At 37.8% G+C, this 22,232-nt stretch overlaps 1 protein-coding gene across 11 annotated transcripts in view; it reads right to left on the bottom strand.

The window, feature by feature from the left end:
- LOC118894889 (ABI family member 3 binding protein) overlaps positions 1-22,232 on the bottom strand; it is a 260,700-nt gene that overhangs the window by 181,899 nt on the left and 56,569 nt on the right. For all 11 annotated transcript variants that reach the window (XM_036851584.1, XM_036851585.1, XM_036851586.1 and 8 more), the window contains exon 2: positions 16,363-16,542. In XM_036851584.1, the coding sequence (XP_036707479.1) occupies positions 16,363-16,542 (180 nt within the window). The remainder of the gene's footprint in view (positions 1-16,362; positions 16,543-22,232) is intronic.

The following is a 22,232-nucleotide window of genomic DNA, read 5'->3' as shown; positions in this document are numbered from 1 at the left end:
ATGGCTTCACAGGTGAATTCTATCAAACATTTACAGAAGAGCTAACACCTATCCTTCTCAAACTCTTCCAAAATATAGTAGAGGGAGGAACACGCCCAAACTCATTCTACGAGGCCACCATCACCCTGATACCAAAACCAGACAATGATGTCAGAAAGAAAGAAAACTACAGGCCAATATCACTGATGAACACAGATGCAAAAATCCTCAACAAAATACTAGCAAACAGAATCCAACAGCACATTAAAAGGATCATACACCACGATCAAGTGGGGTTTATCCCAGGAATGCAAAGATTCTTCAATATACTCAAATCAATCAATGTGATAAACCATATTAACAAACTGAAGGATAAAAACCATATGATCATCTCAATAGATGCAGATAAAGCTTTTGACAAAATTCAACACCGATTTATGATAAAAAGCCCTCCAGAAAGTAGGCATAGAGGGAACTTACCTCAACATAATAAAGGCCATATATGACAAACCCACAGCAAACATCATTCTCAATGGTGAAAAACTGAAACCATTTCCTCCAAGATCAGGAACAAGACAAGGTTGTCCACTCTCACCACTATTATTCAACATAGTTTTGGAAGTTTTAGCCACAGCAATCAGAGAAGAAAAAGAAATAAACAGGAATCCAAATCGAAAACGAAGAAGTAAAGCTGTCACTGTTTGCAGATGACATGATACTAAACATAGAGAATCCTAAAGATGCTACCAGAAAATTACTAGAGCTGATCAATGAATTTGGTAAAGTAGCAGGATACAAAATTAATGCACATTAATCTCTTCCATTCCTATATAGTAATGATGAAAAATCTGAAAGAGAAATTAAGGAAACACTCCCATTTACCATTGCAACAAAAAGAATAAAATACCTAGGAATAAACCTACCTAAGGAGACAAAAGACCTGTACACAGAAAACTATAAGACACTGATGAAAGAAATTAAAGATGATACAAACAGATGGAGCGATATACTATGTTCTTGAATTGGAAGCATCAACATTGTGAAAACGACTATACTACCCAAAGCAATTTACAGATTCAACGCAATCCCTATCAAACTACCAACAGCATTTTTCACAGAACTAGAACAAACAATTTCACAATTTGTATGGAAACACAAAAGACTCGAAATAGCCAAAGCAATCTTGAGAAAGAAAAACGGAGCTAGAGGAATCAGGCTCCCGGACTTCAGACTACACTACAAAGCTAAAATAATCAAGACAGTATGGTACTGACACAAAAAAAGAAATATAGATCAATGGAACAGGATAGAAAGCCCAGAGATAAACCCACGCACATATGGTCGCCTTCTCTTTGATAAAGGAGGCAAACATATACAGTGGAGAAAAGACAGCCTCTTCAATAAGTGGTGCTGGGAAAACTGGACAGGTACATGTAAAAGTATGAAATTAGAACATTCCCTAACACCATACACAAAAATAAACTGAAAATGGATTAAAGACCTAAATGGAAGGCCAGACACTATCAAACTCTTAGAGGAAAACATAGGCAGAATAGTCTATGACATAAATCACAGCCAGATCCTTTTGGACCCAGCTCCTAGAGAAATGGAAATAAAAACAAAAATAAATGGGACCTAATGAAACTTAAAAGCTTTTGCACAGCAAAGGAAACCATAAAGAAGACAAAAAGACAACCCTCAGAATGGGAGAAAGTATTTGCAAACGAAGCAGCTGACAAAGGATTAATCTTCAAAATTCACAAGCAGCTCATGCAGCTCAATATCAAAAAAAGCAAACAACCCAACCCAACCCTTGGGCAGAAGACCTAAACAGACATTTCTCCAAAGAAGATATACAGATTGCCAACAAACACATGAAAGAATGCTCAACATCATTAATCATTAGAGAAATGTAAATCAAAACTACAGTGAGGTATCAACTCACATCAGTCAGAAGGGCCATTATCAAAAAATCTACAAACAATAAATGCTGGAGAGGGTATGGAGAAAAAGGAACCCTCTTGCACTGTTGGTGGGAATGTAAATTGATACAACCACTATGGAGAACAGTATGGAGGTTCCTTAAAACACTAAAAATAGAACTATCATATGACCCAGCAATCTCACTACTGGGCATATACCCTGAGAAAACCATAATTCAAAAAGAGTCATGTACCACAATGTTCATTGCAGCACTATTTACAATAGCCAGGACATGGAAGCAACCTAAGTGTCCATCATCGGATGAATGGATAAAGAAGATGTGGCACATATATACAATGGAATATTAGCCATAAAAAGAAACGAAATTGAGTTATTTGTAGTGAGGTGGATGGACCTAGAGACTGTCATACAGAGTGAAGTAAGTCAGAAAGAGAAAAATAAATACCGTATCCTAAACGATATATATGGAATCTAAAAAAAAAAATGGTTCTGAAGAACCTAGGGGCAGCACAGGAATAAAGATGCAGATGTAGAGAATGGACTTGAGGACACGGGAAGGGGGAAGGGTAAGCTGGGATGAAGTGAGAGAGTGGCATGGACATATAGACACTACCAAATGTGAAATAGATAGCTAGTGGGAAGCAGCCGCATAACACAGGGAGATCAGCTTGGTGGTTTGTGACCACCTAGAGGGGTGGGATAGGGAGGGTGGGAGGGAGACGCCAAGAGGGAGGAGATATGGGGATATATGTATATGTATAGCTGATTCACTTTGTTATAAAGCAGAAACTAACACACCATTTTAAAGCAATTATACCCCAATAAAGATGTTTAAAAAAAAATTTATGTATCAGTGCATCAAAGGAAGCTCCCTCACAAGCCCCGAGGGATGCAAAAGCAGTATCATTAATCAGCAGCTTTATTCTTTCTTAGATTTATATAAAATAGTGGTATGATTTATAGTTAAAGGTACTTTAGGATTTGATGAGCTAAGGTAACTATTTTATTGGAAGTCAATGTGGCATATCATAAGACTCCTGTTAAGAACAACATCATCCACAAAACGTGAAAAAAAAAACATCTATGGTCATGGAAATCTCCATATAGAAATATTACTAGTTTTGCTCTGTATCTGCAAGTGTCCACATGCCACAGTTAGCTGTAATCTGACCTGAGGGGTACAATCCAAATTTAAGTATTCCCTTTAGCTTTTAACATTTGGCAGACAGGTCCTGTGCCTTATTTCATCAACACTGAGTAATGTCTGTTTGAAAATTACCCTTGAAAAGCCTCCTTCTGTTTTAAGCCCAGGCAGAGAGTTCCACTCTGGGACTAGTCAGTTCTTAAAAAGCACAATCTTAAGTGCTGCCACGCTGCGGGTAAGCAAACAGAGCTTCAGGGGGGCCCTTGGTGCTGCAGTTCTGTCTCAGCTGCCTTGCCCGTGCTGCAGACACTGTTCCCTCACCTGCTGGCCCATGAAGCAGGGCTGGAAGAGGGCAGTCTCGCTGAGAGAGGGGTGCAGTCTGGTGAGGGGCTTGGAGGGTAAAAAGACCATAAAATGCTACTTGTCTACTCATTGCTTGAAAGGCTACTCTAAGCAGTTGTAAATTTCAGTCCTGTAACCAACCTTGCTCCCTGCGCCCGCCCCCATTCTCACATTCTGGTGACAAAGTAAAGATAACAAATTGACACCACAGCAGCAAACTGCTTTCAGCAATGGGGTACAAATGATTTGTATTTGAAGCAAAGTCCACGTCCATTCTGAAGCCCGGTTACTAGAAAATGAGAAGCTCAAATATCATTGAGGCAACAGATGTATCCTGTCAAAAGGTAGTATTAACAAAGCTCACCACAAAACACATCTGTGATAATTAAGTAACCCTAAAGTAATTACATATTAACAAGCTCTAGCAGTAGCCATTGACCAACTCAGGAATATCACTGACATCCTTTCAGGACGTCCAGTGTCCCTTTTGGAAAAACACTAATGGGGCATTGTTCTGGAAAACTGGGAAAATCCTGCTAAGTCATAGCTTTGCAAAGCCTCATGGAAGCCAGAAGTCCAAATAGAAGACAGTATTTATAAGTAGTGTCAGTTCTGCTCTAAATTTACTATGCTTACTGAGTTTATGAATACAGAAGTTTAGCAATTTTTAATAAATCACTAAGTAGATTACTAGTACCTTGCCCTTAGCTGTACATAAAAATGAATGTCTATAGCAATATGAATCATCACAGATAGGAGTCCTCCACCTTTTATTAGAGTATTTCTAAGCCTCTGTAGGAATATGTGGGCTGAGGACCACGTGGGATCTGGCCCAGATTCAGTTCATATTTTGTTCATTTCTGTACCTTTAATCCTAGAAACATAGTAATTGCACAACAAACATTTTCTGAAAGAATGAATGAATCTTTTTCTCTATCCCTTTATTGTCTGGGGCTGGAGTAAAGATGGAGGAAGTTGGATGTTTTGCAGAAAGAAAAGAAAAATAAGTATAAGTCTGGGAAATAGCTGTCAGCAACAGCAAATAATCTTTTGAAAAGCAGGTAAACTTCAATCACTGAATTCGTCTTTGAGGAGCCTATCTGTAGAACTGATATTTTTTTCCTTTGAAGTTCTTATAAATAGTATGTGGTTTTGTGTGTAAGGATAATCCTTACCTTTCACCTGAAAAATAATTTAAGCCAAATTTTAAAGCAAATCCTACTCATCACTGTTCAGGCCTTATTTCTGTTAAACGTTACAAAATCAGGTAGAAAATGAACAAATGCCCATTTTGACAAAACATTCTGCTATGCCCTGGGGCTCCGAGACGACAGTTCTGGCTTCTCTCAGCCCTTAAGAGGCAGCCTGAGGGCCCTGGCGCCCAAGCAGGGTGGGACAATGGTGAAGGTTAAACGATCCATAAAAGGCGCAGCCACCTTGGACCACAGAGCAACTGCTAATGCAAAAATGACTAGGAGCGTCTGCCTTTGGTGGGATTCTAGAATGTTCAGTCATAGACCACAGAAGGGAGCTGACATGAAGCTCATGTTGGTATGTATGTTACAAGAGGAACTGTTCAGAACTGATGGCAGCAGTAAGAAGCAGCCCCTCATCTCTGTGCTGCAGAGTGAAGCCTCTAAATAAGAGATGAGAACTCAGCTTTGATGAGAAGAGAGGATGCGGAAAAGGTGGAGGTGGGAGGAAGAGGCTCAAAGGGGCTTTTCCTAAACACTGTAACGTGGACCCCGAAAGCTCTGCCACACTCCTTCACTCTTTGGTTTGCTGTCTGGAAGGAAAGATGCACCCTTTTCCAAACAGAGGAGCATTTCAAAGACAGACTTCAATGTGGAAGACATTGCTGAAAACTTTTTCTGAGAGTTTTCCTATAATTTTGGTGAGAGCTGGGGAGGCAAAACTACTGAAAATACACACTTCGCCCGGTGCTTACTACGTAAGTTTATGACCCCAGTCAATGCAAAATTCAAACGATGGACCTGCTATTTTAAAAGTAACATTAAAGACACCAAAATATAAAACATTTTCTGTCATGGTATTTACTGGCTATTTCGTGTTGTGCCCTGCAGAGGCGTGCAAACCCTCACCTCCCCCCATCCCCTCTCTCCTGACTGTGTGGGACCCTTTCCCCCCAGAAGCAGCCTCAGCATCAAAGCACCTTAGCCCACACCTCAGCCCCCAGGGCAAAAAAAGCCAGTCTCCCTTTCCCAAAGGCCCCAAGGGATTGTAACCTCAGTCCTGGGACAGAGCTACCTGAATGGGGGTGGGAAAGAAGCTAATGCACCGTGTCATTGCCAGCCAGTGCGGGGACTGCTGCCACCACGCCCTGCCAGATGTCACCAAGGGGGGAGGTGCCCACCAGACCCTCCCTGCATCCACACCCAAGTCCCTGCGAAGGTGGAGGGCAGCAGTAGTTGCTAAGTGGAGGTGGGAAGAGGAAGGCCTACAGCAGCGGGTGGGGGACCAGGCAGTTGAGAAGCAAATTAGGGGAGGGAGTGGCAGACAAAGACAAGAGCCCAGGCGCCAAGCCCTCGGCGCACACACCCGTTGCCCCATCCCACCTCACTGACAAGATAAAACTGAAAGGTAAGCTTACTAAAATTTCCAAGACAGCAAAGCATTAAACTTCACTGCAGGGCTCCTCTGAGTGCACTGGTCACGTGCCCAGGAAGCCACACCCGACCTGCCCCTCCATCCCCCATCCCTCCCCACATCCTGACCACAACCCAGATGGACCAGGTAATTCCTCATTTCCTGTCATCCTGGCTTTCAGTCTGGAGCTTCTCACTCAGCCACTGTCCCAAGCTAACCCTGCCTCACTTGCAAGCGCTGACAAATTCTCTCCCTGACCCTGGAAACCAATACTTAACAAATTATTTCTCCTACCACTTGCTGCCACAGCCAGTACCCATCGTTTCCTAGCTTAGACACCTGTTAGACGTTAAAACTGTTGACTTCATTGCCGGTAGTTTTTTCCTTGCCTGTGTTTTATATGTGCACCCCACAGAGAAATTTAATGTAGGGTGTTGTCTGTAAACTTGTTTAATGTTTGGCAAGGGCTCGCTCTTGACCGAGAGCCTGCACACACACACATTTTCCAGTGAATGCATCACTCTGTTAATGTTATCTCTACAGGAAATATGACTGAAAAGCTGGGACTTTGGATATTTTCCTTTCAAATAATAAAGCTAGATCATGTTAACTATTAGGTGGTAAACCAGAGCCTTCACATCGGCAAGGTGTTTTCTTTCTTTTTAAATGCTCAGTCAGCGTTACCATGCAGGGGTTGAGGGGTCAGGTATAATTCCCAGGAGGCGAGTTTGTACATAGGGTTCAAAGGTCACAGAACACTTAGACGCCATGGGGAAAGCACTATGGCATGGTCGTCAAATGCACGGGCTTTAGAGCCAGCCTGCCACCTGCAGACTCCTTCACTTCTCAGGGATTTACTGTCTTCACTGGGAAGAAGAGAATGTTAATAGTACCTGCATCAAGGGGTTGCTGTGAGGAATCAATGACCCGTCTCTGTAAAGCCCTTGGCCCAGCATGTTGTAGGTGCCCAATGACATTAAAGCATCAGCTCGTGGGTTGGTGAGAACCTCCACTCCAGCACTTGGTGAGCGGCTACCATGCACTCAGCCTCGTTCATGAAATGCATCAGGCCAACCTGTGGCAAACCTCTTCTCCTTGAGGAGTAACCCCAGTGGCAGAGAAAAGGCTGAGCTATTAGCTTGGAATCAGGTGATGAAAGACTGGGGGACGATGCTAAGAATTCAAGGCTTTCTCCCACGTGTGTATTACGCACATAATTTTTCAACTAAACTGGGACACTTTTGAGAGAAATGGGAGCACCATTAATAATTAAGCCAGAACAGCAGGTGTAAACCATAACCAGGCCTGAGAAGTAGGGTAGAGTCAACGCTGTAAGCCAGTTACATAATTTTTTTTCTCCTAGAGATTTCTACCCCAGGCAAAGAGGGACTTTATTGTGTTGACTGGGAGACCTGCCCAGCAAACTCCCAGCAGATTCTGGGGAGTCAGTTCCTACACCCACGGATCTATTGACCCTGATCATGGAGTACACGAGGGATGGTGAGAGTCAGCTCTCACTCTGAGCAGCTGTTTGGTTGGTGAGACATGACTAGTGAAAACAAAAACAAAATAATGAAAATGGAACAATCCAAACCAGAATGTGACTAAATGCTGGTGCTCACAGCATAGCACTTCAGACGGGATCAGTATGTGACAGAGCGTTGTGTCCAGAGAAAGTAAAATGTTTAAGGAAATAATATATGGGTAGTTAGGAAACTAGGATTTGATTGTAATCCTTGGTTTTGAGATGCATTCCTAAAAATAAAGGAAATTATAAAGTCTAAACATTATCTAGTATCTGTCCCAGATAACCCTCTAATTTATCCTCCTATTGGCAGCTATCTTTCTAAGACCACTTCTCATCAACAAGCCTCTTGCCATAAATCTGGGACAGGGTATACTTTTGACCCATGATAAAAGGGCCATACGTTATTTTGGGGAACCCTTCTAGAGATAATTAAGAATAAATTTTTAAAAGTTAGATTTTCGTCTCAGTGCACTGTGCAATACCTTTGGAAAAATTGTTGTACTTTATATTAGAATATTGAGTTTCTTTTATTGTATTTCCAAGAAATGATAAATTTGGAGACAGTTTATCTATTGTTTGGTGAGATCAGGAAGACCATGGAAACATTACAGTTGAATCCAATAGAAAAAATAGAACTTTGAAAAGATGTTATCTTTATCAAAACAGGTGAAATGGGCATCTGTTATCAAACAAGGCTTTTCTGGTATAAACTCATGGTGAATTGTTTCAGTGGTGGCATAACATTTATTAAGAAATTGGTACCCACTAGGCCAATTTCTTTAAAAATTCCCCTTTGAAGCTTACTCAAGTTCTGCTAAATTTTGCACCATGGAGGAAAATCAAGTGATTCCAAGATTCCTATTTTTTAAATGAAAAATCTGGATTAATCTTGACTATTTAAAGCCAAATACTTCCCAGTGATAAAACCATTTCCAGAGAAAGAACTAAGTAAGAAATGTTTTAAACAGAAGAGAAAAATGCATCTTAAATGTGACCCACAGCTGTTTCAGACGTCCTGCGTCTCTCCCTTGACTCTCACCCATTCATTCATTCATCATGCTTCTAAATTATGACAACATTGGACATGAAAAAGAAATCTAAGGCTTCTAGGGTCCCTAGCTCCTGGGAGTTTTCTATTTGTATAGAGTCTGGGAACAGACTAGACACACCAAAATAAAAACAAATAGCAATTTATTAAGAATGATGGTCAAAGAAAATGCTTAGCCTCTAGGATATTCACGGAGATAGACAAAAATGTTGCCTTCCTTGGCCAGATATGGCCTTAGGAAGAGTAGGGGCAGTAGGGCTTGACAGATGGGCAGCTCACAATAAAGAAAGATGGTGGTGGTGGTATGGGTAGAAGAGACCAAGTTTTGGGGACATAGTAACTGCTTTACATATTTTAGCTCATTTAAACCTTAATGAGTTAGGTAGTCAATGGCTCCTTCCATGATACATGGCCTTTCTTTTTGTCTGTTTACTATTTAAAGGACATTATAAAAAGAAAAAAATAGGTAAATAAAATAAAGGACATTATAGAAGCAACAAATCAGGGACTTGTGTGTACTTTCCGCTGTAGAAGAACAGATAAAATTCCCTACGTTTTGAGAGGCAGTAGAGTGCAGTGTTTTTCAGAGCTCAGGTTCTTGAGCCAGACTTCCTGGGTTCAAACCCTGGTGCTATTTACCATCTGAGGCACTTTGGGAAGTTTACTTAAAACTCTCAGAGGTTCAGTTTTCTTATGTGTAAAAGGGCACTAATAATACTACCTACTCCTGCATAACTATCATATCCCTCATCTGCATTTTGGGACTACCTTGTATTCACCGCGGGCTGCTATTTTGCTCTTTCCACTCAGTCTCTTGCTAATTCTGCCAGAGACGAGGAGAACTGAGCTGGCTTCAATGGCTGACACTGTATCTTTTCTTCCTGTTAGTTTACCTTGCCCATTTTCACTAGTTATTTTTCAGCTTAATTAATTCCTTATATAGTTTCTTCAGTTATTTTCAACCTCCAGCTATTTTTCTTCAGTGAATCCACCATCACCTTCCTTGGGGCACTTAGCACAATAAATATTCACTTGTTTTTTGTCATTAGGTAATATTTATCCTTCCCTGTAATAAATAGTAGAATATCTATTATTTTGTTTTTCATCCCACTTCCATAAAAATGAATAGAGAATGCTTAAATATTTTTATGACGGCGAGAAAAGGACAGCTGAAGTTCTAAGGGGTGCAATGATGAGAGAAAATTGTGCATTTGCTCTTGCTTTCTATACAAATGTAAAAATTAAAACTTGTAAGGGGTGTTAATAATATAGAGGAATATAAATTGCATTTATAAGCATATAATTTTCATATCTGAATCATTGTAAATAAATTTTATTCAAAAAATTTTTAAATTAATTTTCCCCAGTGAAATAAAAGCAAGCAAGAAATGTCAGAATAAGAAACTGATGATTAAAGTTTGACCTGAACTTGTTAAGATAAAACTACCATCAGTTAAAATAAATTAAACAGTGTCAAGGTCTTATTTTGATCTATATTTAGTAGGACAGTTCAAAATTCTTGCCACTTTCTTGCTAAAAATTGCTTTGTAAGACAGACAAGAAAAGTGAAATCTAGGGATGCCAAACCCTTTCAGCTGTATCTTGTGAGGATTCACCTTCTTCTTTGAAGGCCACAGCTGTGAAACTCTAATAAGAGTCACCTGACAACGCTATTCAGCCGATTGCACTGAACGGGAATCCCCCCTTTACGACTAAAAGATGGTGACTATGGAAGACACTTGTGTGTGCGCCAAGAGTGCTGTGTCACAGTCTTAGCTTTTGCTTCTTTTATTTCTTAATCAGTTTGGGGAGTTATCCTTTCCAAGAAAACACTTCTTAGTTGCGGTAGACAGGTAAATATGGTTACTTCTTTTCAGTTACTGACAGCTCTGCTAAAACAATCTACCTCTGCAATTTTACTGACACTGCATCCTCCAAAAAACAAACAAAACAGAAAACGAAAGCACAGGACTATTACTTAGACTAAGGTTTTTCAATCTAAGCGCTAAAATCTTAGAGCTGACCAAAACTTTACCAGTGATTTAGTCCATTCATTACTAGCAACTGAAACAAAGCTCAGAAAGCTAGGTATATTATCTAAGACCACTCAGTTTGTTATAATAGCAACTAACAAAAATTATAAAACATACCTACTCTGTGCTAGGGTTTATGTTAGTGTTATCATAATAATTTATTTATAGTCTTCACAACACTTCTGAATGATTATCTATTTTATAGATGAAAAAAATGAAACTCAGAGAAGTTCAATGACTTACCCAGAACTACTCCGTAGTAAGTAGTTGTGTTGAGTTTGAACCCAGGTCCGTCTCCCTGAAAACATACATATTCTTTCCCCACATGGTGCTGCCTCTCCAGGCAGAGGAGGATCTTTCCTAGAATGTAGATGTTAGCATTCTGGTCCAGGATCTCTCCAGGGCAGAGCACCTCAGGGCTACTGGTATCGCGTCCTCCTCCTCCCTAGCAGGAATCACTCTGAGGGGTTACCGGCAAGATGGCGACCAGGACGAGTAACTGAGAGGCTCAGTGTGAGAAACTCGCTCTCTTAGGGCGGTGAATGTAAAGGTTAGCAGCTGTGAGAACATAAGGAGTAAGAAATTTGCCCTCTTATAGCCCTTTGGAGTCCTAACACCTGGTTGGAAGACAAATCCTTAAGTCAGAATTCCTGGTAGTGATAAATATATATGACTTTTTTCCAATTTAAGCTTTTCTTGCAGTAAGGATACTAAAATAACTCCTTAACTTGCTCTACAAAACTGATGGAATGTAACTTTTTCCTTCCCAGGTGACGTTGATTAAAGTGTTTTCAGAGGTCAAGAGAACATAAAGTATGAGTCTATAAAGATTCAATGTCAAAAAATTCTCATTTTTTCCCTTTTTTGGATGTTTGCAAAATTACCAACAGCTGAACATAAAAGTAACAAAGCAAAAATTGAATGTGTAATCCAGAAATGAGAACATTCACGATGTGGGAAAAAAGGATATGCGAAACTAGCAGATCTATTTTACAAGAATCATGTTTTAGCACATCATTGCAGGACTCAAGGCCATTAATGGTTATTAATAGTCACCTGGGAAAATACTACTTTTTCTATTGCTCCAATTAATCTACAAAAATCTTAGATTCTACAGAAGTAAAAGTTTTACAGACGTTTCATATGAATCTTAATTTCCAAAATAGCAAAAGGGAATATTTTATGTTTTTTATTTTTACATGTAAGACCAGCAAGTGACTTTTGAAAATACCTCTGTCAATACTAGATAGATAGATAGTAGATATTAAAATAAATGTAGAAATGCTTATAAATGATTATTTAGTAGGAGTATCAGTCCACATATCACTAAATATTAACTTCAATATTTCTGAATGATCAACAGCTTCTCATTTCAGTGGTGGGATCTTTTAAACACATCAAGAAGTGGAATGAGTCAAACAAAGTGACACTTAATATTTGTTTTGAAAACAAAAGTAAGTTACAATATTTGGGTATAGTTTGGTGCAACTGAAGAAATACTACTATCCTCTTACAGAATAAAGTAAGAAGAGGGGCTATAAGTGATGCTTTTTTTCCATAAAGAAATAAAAATTCTTTGCTCCTGCAACTTGGACCCAAGGGATTTCAACTCATCACTTTATGATCATGAATTCACTAACATGCCCACAGCACATCTGTGAAAAATAGACTTTATTACTGTTTTACAGATGAACAGAATTGAGAATGACCATACTGTAAATTGGTAGCAGAAAGGGAATAGAATAGAGACACAAACTTCAAACATACAGTCTGTGCCAGGCAGAATAATAGCCCTCAAAGATTGCCCACATCCTCATCTTCAGGACCTGTGAATATCTTAGGTTACATGACACAGGAGAATTAAGGTTGCAGATACAATTAAGATTGTTGATCCACTGACCTTAAAATATGGAGAGTAGCCTGGATTATCCAGGTGGGCTCAATATAATCACGAGGATCCTTAAAAGTGGAAGAGGGAAGGCAGAAGAGATCAGAGTGATGTGGTGTGAGCAATGTTTAACCCAATGTTGTTGGATTTTTTTTATTGAAGTATAGTTGATTTACAATATTATATTAGTTTCAGGTGTACAGCATAGTGATTCAGTATTCTTACAGATTATACTCCATTAAAAGTTATTATAAAATAATGGCTATAATTTCCTGTGCTGTACAATATATCTTTGTTGCTTTTCTATTTTATACATAGTAGTTCATATCTCTTAATCCCTTGCCCCTGCCCCCTTCCCTTTCCTCTTTGGTAACCACTAGTTTGTTTTCTATATCTGTGAGTCTTTTTCTGTTTTGTGTATACATATATATATATACTATATATATATATATATATTCATTTGTATTATTTTTTAGATTTGAAAGTAGAAGAGGAATGTGGGCCCCTCTAGAAGTTGCAAAAAAACAGGGAAACAGTTTCTCCCCTCAGAGCCTCCAGAAAGGAATGCAGCCTTGCCTACAACCTTGACTTTAGCCTAGAGAGACCCACATTGGGCTTCTGACATACAGAACTGTAAGATAATAAATTTGTGATGTTTTAAGCCGCCAAGTTTGTGGTAATTTGTTATAGTGGCAATTGAAAACTAATACACAGCTGTTTAATCATTTAAGAGCCATTACTACAATCATAATCATTAAAAAAGACTGTAAATAATCAATTTAAGCAACCAGAGAATAACATTTAATTTGGAAATGCAAGTCCATTTTGAAGTAATAAAAGTAGAAGCACACAGATTCCTTGGCATAAAGAAAGATGGAAAAGGAAATATCTAAGAGGAATGTTTTTTGCCTTTTCCACCAGAATACTAGAAGAGAAAGGAGATAAATAAAATAGCGCACATTGATCTAAAGGATAAGGTAAGAGTTTTAAAAATGTTGCTTGCAATAGCCTTCCAGAAGTTTGGGAATCTTTGTGCTTAGAGATCTTTAAGGTACACAGTGATCTGTTCTAGGATGGTTTAGATATATATTACCCTGATGACAAGGGCCTAGACTAGACAATCTCTCATGGCCTCCTCCAGCCTAAATATTCTACACAGACTTGACTCTGTTCAATTCAGTGCCACAATATTTATTACCTATCTACACAATGTAGGTCATCCTGCTATGAATAACCAAATAAGACATAAACTTTGACTTTAAAAAGTTCACAGTTTAATAGTGAACCAGAGTTAAACAACCAACCATATTTAAGCTAGACAATGAAAAGAATCATAAGGGATGGATAAGTGATACATTGATTAAAAATCATTAAATATCTAAAAATCAATGCAAAATAACCAATGCATTCTTACTGATTATAAAACAAACAACAATATCATTGGTCACCACTGCAGATTTCCAGGCATCAATTTATTACAATGAGAATTTATCCTGTCTTTCCTAAGACACTAGATAAGAAAAGTGAAAGAGTAAATAAAATTCTTTAATGTAGAATTTCAGCTAAAAAGTGCAGAAGGAATGATAGAATTAGAGTCTATCTAGAATGTAAAACTACCATTTTACAACCTCTGTATAAAATAATGCATCTGGGCAATGAGCATTGATAGATGCTAAAACCATTAAGTGAAAATTTGATGATGAATTTTATCATGGAGGGATCAGGCTGAGGCCACCTAAACACACCAAACTGCTTTAAAATCACTAAGTATGACACCAGCCATTATGTACCTCTTTGGGAGTTGTTAGGAAATAAACCATACCATCTATAAAGTATTCTTTCCCCCCAAATGCTTAACCCAAATCTAATACAGCCTCCAAATCTAAATATCTTTCACAGGAAAGTCAGGGATAGTGGAGTCAGTTCAAAAAGACATGGAAGCAGTCAGTTAAATACAGAATGTGGACCAGGATGCATAATCCACTTTCTCCAGCAAATCAATGACATTTAAAAAGGGAAGGGAGAGAGGACTGTTATAGAATAAGAGACTAATGAGACATAACAACCAACCTAACATGTAGAACATGTAGGATCCTGATTCAAAAAAGAAACAACTCTAAGAAGGCATTTTTAAAGATCACCAGAGAAATTTAAATATGGACTAGGTATAAACAAAATTATGGGATTATTGTTATAATGTGATAAAAGCAAGACATTATTAAAATTATTTCTTATCTATTTCTTATCTATGATATCTAGTTATGCTTTTAAATACCCCTAAAAATAGCGTGTGTGAAGGATACATGGAAAGAGATTAGCGAAACAGTGCTATGTATTTAAGTTGCATGATGAGACATGAGGGTCATTACAGGTTTCCCTCTCCTTATATGTTTGAATTTTTTCATAATAAAAAGTTTTAAGGAATGAAAATAATTGTAAAGAAATAAAAAGGTACCTAGTCTATTTGATCATCCCTCATCACTGAATTAGTGAAAGCTTGATATATCTGTGCTAGAAATTTTCTTTATAGTTTTCTACACATATTTCTCATTAGCAATCTGACTTCTATCACTTTAAGATTGAATGCCTTCCACATCATAGGGAAAGGATGTTTCCTACTGACCAAATTTGCAGTCTATATTACCAAGGATAAAAAATTATCATAAGTAAAATATTACTTCTAATGCTCAATAAGTAAAGGAGCAGTAGATCTGTTTCTGCTTGTTTGGGGGTATGTATACAGCTTCCAGTCACTTTTTATAGTGAAAGGTGAATATGGTGGGGAAATATTTGCAAATTTTCAAATTCCTTATGGTTTCTATGGTCAAGGTTAGTGTTGTTACATTTGTCAAAGTGCCTAATTCTCAAATTTTGAGGGGTTACAAACTGTAATGTGTCTGCTTTAAAGTGCTTATCTTATGTAAAATTCAGTCCAGACATTTATAATTAATAATGTTACTCTCTTGCCTAATTTTAAAGTACAACAGAGACTTCTCTATGAGAACAAAGGGCTGCAGGACAAAACAGATTCATCTTCAACATTGCTACATATATGCATGAATGTCAGATCTGGTCTACAGTAGTTCAAGTTATAGGATTAAACTTCGGAAGTTCATAAAAAGACTGTTTAGCAATAATCTTAGCAGTGGAGCAAAATATAAATCTCATCTTCGGCTATTCAGGAAGCCTTTGACAGCATTTTAAATAGATGATCCCTTTTAAAAAAAATGTTATCCTTTAAAAACCTTTTATTTGCAAACAATTTTTCTGGAGAAGGCTTGAAGGTGCCTACATTCTCAAATTACATTTTAATGTGATTAAAAATATTTTCAAAGAAATGTAAAATTTCATAACACAAATACAAACTTTAATCTTTTTGTCTGAAATACCCTAAAAATTTTAAAATGTAATACACTGTCTTTTCTTTTTAAAGGTAGCTTGGCATGAATAGACACCCAGAAAGCTGTAGATGGTATTTTCCACCAGAAGAAAGTAAAGACATAGCAGGGAGGAAAATTAATCCACATTAACAAGCTATGTTACAGAGATTTAAGGTATTTTAGCTAGTTTTTTTCCCTGTGCAAGTTTAGTTATGTGGTCAGGGATTGTAGGTATAATGGCAATGAAGTTGATTATTTCTTATTTCTGCAGTATAAGCAGGGTATGCATTACATATTTTTTAATGTAAAAAATTGTGCTATGGGTTACAACAATTACGAAGATGTTTTGTAATCATGGCATTTGGTTCGGCTGAGGGTATAGAAAGAATGATGCTTCAAGATTTATGTATCATATAACACCCATTACCTTTTACCTCTTCTTCCTATGCCTGAAACCCAAAGATCTTACCGACCACGGCCTCAGTGTATTTCCCTTCCGCAGGAAGAGGGAAGTACTGGTTTGGTGATAAGTTGCTGCCATATCCCAGGAGAAAACCTTCCAGTTTTACATTAGGATTTGGACGCAGGAACTTCAAGAGGATGGAGTCACTTGTGGTATTGATGTGGACCTTCAGGTTTGGCCTTTTACCTAAAGATGGGAACGAAAGTATAGGTGGCTGTTACTTCACCTCTTTAGCATCCCAAGACAAATTTGGAGCCCAAGTTACTGGCTAGAGGCATTGTTACTGGAAATCGTGATATCTAGCTACTCAAGATCACAGCACACCCAACGAAATAGCTAAAATACAGCTAATTTTGAGATCAAAGAAAACAGACTTAATAACGTATAAAGCAAAAGCAGTCTAGAATACAAAGTAAAATCTTAGGGTTTAATATTTTGTAGTTTATTATTGAGCAGGTAAATGGGATTTAAGGCTATCTTGGCTATCCACTGTTGGTCAGAACCTTCATTTTATACATCCTATCTGGAAATGGTGAAAGGATCTGAAATTTCTTATTGGTAAATTGAATTACTGCACTTTAAAACCCCCAGCCTCCTCAGTGCTGGTCTCCAGCAGTATCCTCGCAGGACTTAGTGATGAACAGAGTTGGAAAGGGAGGGAAGTGGGTGGGGTTTGGCTTAGGGGTAACTGAGATAGTAGAATAAGGGATTCTAAAAGGAGCAGGGCTGAGAAGAAAGATGATTAGTTCTATCTGGAGTTCGCTTGGTCAGTGAGACAACTGACTGTTGTCTCACTGATAGTCAACTTACTGTTGGAAATGTCCAACAGTAAGTTGACTATCTAAGTGTGGTGCTCGCAAATGGGGTCCAGATCCATCTGGGTGTCTTTAGTTTATAAATGATTATTGGGTGAACTTCCCCAGAGAGACTGCAGAGTAAGCAGAGAAACTCTATATTTTCAAGGCATTATTATTATTTAACTATGAAGGCAACAGGGATGGACAATCACACTAATCAAAGGTCTTGACCAAGCAATGAGGAAACAACATTGTCTTTTGTCTTTGGGTCCAGAAGGAGCTGGGTTCAAACTGCAGCTCTGCCATATACTTATAAGTGTGCCCTGGCTGCTCACTAACCTGTGCTTGAGCCTCTTCTTTCTTGATCTGTAAATTATGGATAACGATGTCTACTTTGACAGGTTGTTTACAAAGGTTAGTGCAAATGGCAATATCTTAAAGCTGGTACACAGTAATTGCTCGATAATTGGTTACTTCATCAGGTCCATCCAAAGCCCGTTAGTCACAGTTTAGAAATCCAAAAAAGCTTTGTTAGGTTTTTGTAAGTTCATGTCAAACTAATTTGGCAACAAAACTCAATCTGAACTGTTATGAGGCCACTTAGTCTTTCTTTAATCTCACTGAATAGTCAGTGTGACTTATTCACATGTTTAATTATAGGAATCTTTTTTAAATTAATTTTTATTGGAGTATAGTTGCTTTAAAATGTTGTGTTAGTTTCTGCTGTACAACAAAGTGAATGAGTTATCTATCTATCTATCTATCTATCTATCTATCTATCTCCACTCTTTTTAGATTCCCTTCCCATTTAGCTCACCACAGAGCATTGAGTAGAGTTCCCAGTGCTATACAGTAGGTTCTCATTAGTTATCTATTTTATACATAGTAGAGTACATATGTCAGTCCCAATCTCCCAATTCATCCCACCCTCCTTTCCCCTTTGGTAACCATAAGTTTGTTTTCTACATCTGTGACTCTATTTCTGCTTTGCAAATAAGTTCATCTGTACCATTTTTCTAGATTCTAATTATAGGAATCTTAATTCCTAGAATTAAATATGCTTAATTAAAGGGTGCTGATCAAGACCCCACTGAAGAGGTTACTTAATACATGGTCTAGGCATCCTAGTACATTTCTAAAATCCAAAGATTTTCTGAATTCTAAAACAAGTCTGGCTCTGAGAGTTTTAGATAAGAGATTGTGGACCTCAATTATTTTCTTTCTTTATTTCACTGGGAATTCATATTTTAAAAATATTTTACCTATTGGGAAGACTGTATTTACTAACTTAATAATTCAGTCTATTTCTCATTAATTGAAGACTTATATTGTATATATACCAGTCAGGACCTCTAAATAGCATGGGTTTCCCAAAGCTATCACTCTAAATTTATACTATTCCAGTCAAAAGTCATCCTGGGCGACCTCAAAATAGCCAATATAGAAGGATTCCATTAGGCCTTTGAAGCAATAAAAACAACACGTCTTGGAGACCAGGCTGTGGGAACCACTGTCTTACTTTAGCAGTCAGTACTACTATTTCCAGGTATGTGCATAGTACTTTGTACTTCCCAAGAATTTGATAAAATTTCTATAACTTCTTGGTTTTCTGACTGCTATTGCTACACTTGTGGCAAAAAACCCAGAGACACTGAGCAGCTTATCCAAAAGTCTGAGGGAAACTCATCCCCAGCTCACCTAGTCCAATTCTCTTATAGGACAAATGACTAAATTGAGGGCAGCCACACCTCTATCACTCTGCAGGTTAAGTGCAGGGTCCAAACCGCATCTTAGGTTCTCGCTAGGCTGGACTTCCTGCTCTCATTTTTATTGAGAACTTTGTCATGACCCAACTGAGTAAGGAGTAGCTAACCCCCATACCGTAATGCTGAAAATGATGCTAACTGATAATGTTTTGTCCTAACTTCATAAGATTTTGATAAGGTGTTTATATATATATATATATATATATATATATATATATATATATATCACCTTATCAAAATAATAGATAGACAGACAGATAGATAGATAGATAGATAGATAGATAGATAGATAGATAGATAATCTCACATATATAACACAGATTTTGGTCAAGCCAATTTTCCCCTTCTTAGTTATGTGTGTAGATTAACCCTACAGTTAATCTAGGGTTAATATTCTGCTACCTTATAAGGTTATAGGGTCTCACAATAAATCAAAAAACAGCGGGCCTGTTTCCAACACCTGGTTGGGAAGAAGAGATTAGGAATCTTCATGAACTTAGGCTGCACTCTTTTTGGGCTAAGAGCCAAGAGTCACAGCATCATCACATTAGACCTTTGCTCACAGACTGTGACCTGATGTACCATGTTACTCCCTGCCTTGGAAAGTGGGAAGGATGGCTGTACCAACTGAGAAAAAGGAAGGTTGTAAACAGAACTACTGACTAACAAAAGTGGAAGTGTTCTTGCTTCCTCTGCCCAGAATTTTCATGACTCCAGTCTTTCTCCCTTTTTTTTTTTTTAATAGAGAGAAAGTCTTTTTTATTTATTTATTTATTTATTTATTTATTTATTTATTTATTTATGGCTGTGTTGGGTCTTCGTTTCTGCGCGAGGGCTTTCTCTAGTTGTGGCAAGTGGGGGCCACTCTTCATCGCGGTGCGCGGGCCTCTCACTATCGCGGCCTTTCTTGTTTCGGAGCACAGACTCCAGACGCGCAGGCTCAGTAATTGTGGCTCACTGGCCTCGTTGCTCCACGGCATGTGGGATCTTCCCAGACCAGGGCTCGAACCCGTGTCCCCTGCATTGGCAGGCAGATTCTCAACCACTGCGCCACCAGGGAAGCCCCTTTCTCCCTTTTGCTAATAATTTATGTCAATAAATACATCAACATCATGTAACTTTTTGAATAAATTAGCATTTATCTGACCTACTTTCTCCAAAATTCCAATTCATACTACTCTCTAGAGATAAACTTTTAAAAGTCCTGAGAAAGCAAAAAGCACACAAACAAATCTTTTCTCAAAACAGCATCACAAATTTAATAGTATTTTGAGACTCTCATCCCAGTGCCTTACTGGATCTAGGAACTCAAATCCCTTTATTATCTTGCTACACATGAATTCTGTCTTTTTTTTTTTTTTTAATTTATTGGAGAATAGTTGATTTACAACATTGTGTTAGTATACCGGAAAGTGAATCAGCTATACATATACATATATCCACTCTTTTTTAGATTATTTTTCCCATGTAGGCCATTACAGAGTATTGAGTAGAGTTAGAGTTCCCTGTGCTATACAGTAAGTCCTTATTAGTTATCTATTTGTTACTTCTCAACATCTCTCATTCCTCTTTGGCCAGTATAAATCTTCTCACATTCTGCAATGCATACGAGGCCCTGGCCCTACACCTATGCTCACATTGTCACCCAGCATGGATTCCCTCAATATCCCTTTGCTCACTCAGTTATGACCCCATTGACACTTTCAGAGCTCAGCAAAATGGTTAAGCAATTTTTTTATCCTTTTCATCTGAATAAGTTCCTCAAGTGTCCCTTCAAATGAATGTTTGGACTAGTATTCAATTTTACATTCTTAAACAATTTCCCCAGTATTTTAAGGTATATCTCAGTGCATCCTATAGTAATTTTTCATCTTTGATAAATTTATCTTCACTCCAAGTAATTCTGTCTTAAAGGCCTGGAACACTAGTCATGTAATAACAGTTATCTTTCAACAGTTAGCACGAAGACCTCAGGTGAATGACTTAAGATAGAGATAATAAAAAAAAGTACAACATGATACAAGCTTAACTAGGAAAACATTGATAAGTAAAGTGGCATATATATCACCCAGGAAAGCCCAGGAGTACAGAGAAATAAGAGTACTGGAAGAATATTTTATTGCATCCTATATGAGAAACAAAGCCTATACTAATCAAGAGTGAGAGAAAATGAAGAATGTGAGCATTTCAGGAAAGCAATACTAGAACGGCTGAAAAAAAAGATTGCATGTTGGCAAAGTAGAACTTTGGATCTATGACAGTTGTTTCTAATCCTCTGTTTGCAACACCCTAGGGTATCTCTATAAATATTTCAAAGGGTGTTGTGAAATTTTAAAAGAAAAAAATCCCTTTCAAAACAAAATTAGAAATAATCCCCATTTAATTTTTAAAAGAAAATAAATGCCCTGTGGCATTAAAAACAGTGAGGAAGGTAGTGAGATGAGAAAAATCAGACAAAAGGTAGAGCGCTACAAGTTCATAGAACCCTCTGGATCAACCAGAGGAGTCAGGTTGCTATTGCTATTGCTATAGGTACAGGTGCTGAGCAGACATTTAATGTTGACCGCAGAATTCTGAGTGCCTGTGGTCAGTGTCAATAAAATTCTGTAAAGAAACATAGCCCAAACACAAGGCACTTAGTTAAGCCAGCTAAACTACCATGGACATCCAGTCACTGATCTGTGAGAAAGGAGTTCCCATCACAACCCGTTTAGTAGGAGGAATTCTTTCATGTCTAATTTCTCTTAAGCTTATCTTAACACTTTCCAAAATATTTCAGAATGTGGTCTAAATTGCTGATATGAAGTTGGTCAAGTTGATAAAACCACTTCAAGAGAAAAACTGCAAAACACAAAAGTTCTCTTCTAAAAGTAAAAAATATCTATTAGTGTAGTAGCTGTAAATGCCTTAGCCTATAAGCTCTCAGTGTTGTAAAACAGTAAATAGCAAGTTTGAGAATAATCAGATTAGCAATTATTTCCATAAGATATTAAGTAAAAGAGTAGCTATTATAGTGATGTCAATAAAATAATGACTCAATTGTTTCAGGATTAAAAGAATAAACCCTATTCTTTTCTATAAACCCATAGTATGTTCCTCTTTTTTTACACACATTCTATTTACACTGCCAACCTGTATACTTGTTCAGTCACTTATTTTGTTATACAAAATCAAATTTTCTAAGACATCAAAATAATTAAATCAATTCCCATCAGTTCAGATATGATATGTGAAGCATAGGCTTTAAAAAATGATAAATTGGACTTGATCGAATTTTAGTTTTGAACTTTAAAAGGACTAATAAGAAAAAGAA

This window comes from Balaenoptera musculus, chromosome 4 (genome assembly GCF_009873245.2).
Source record: "Balaenoptera musculus isolate JJ_BM4_2016_0621 chromosome 4, mBalMus1.pri.v3, whole genome shotgun sequence".
Taxonomy (NCBI): Eukaryota; Metazoa; Chordata; class Mammalia; order Artiodactyla; family Balaenopteridae; genus Balaenoptera; species Balaenoptera musculus.
This window is presented reverse-complemented; position numbering and strand designations above follow the sequence as displayed.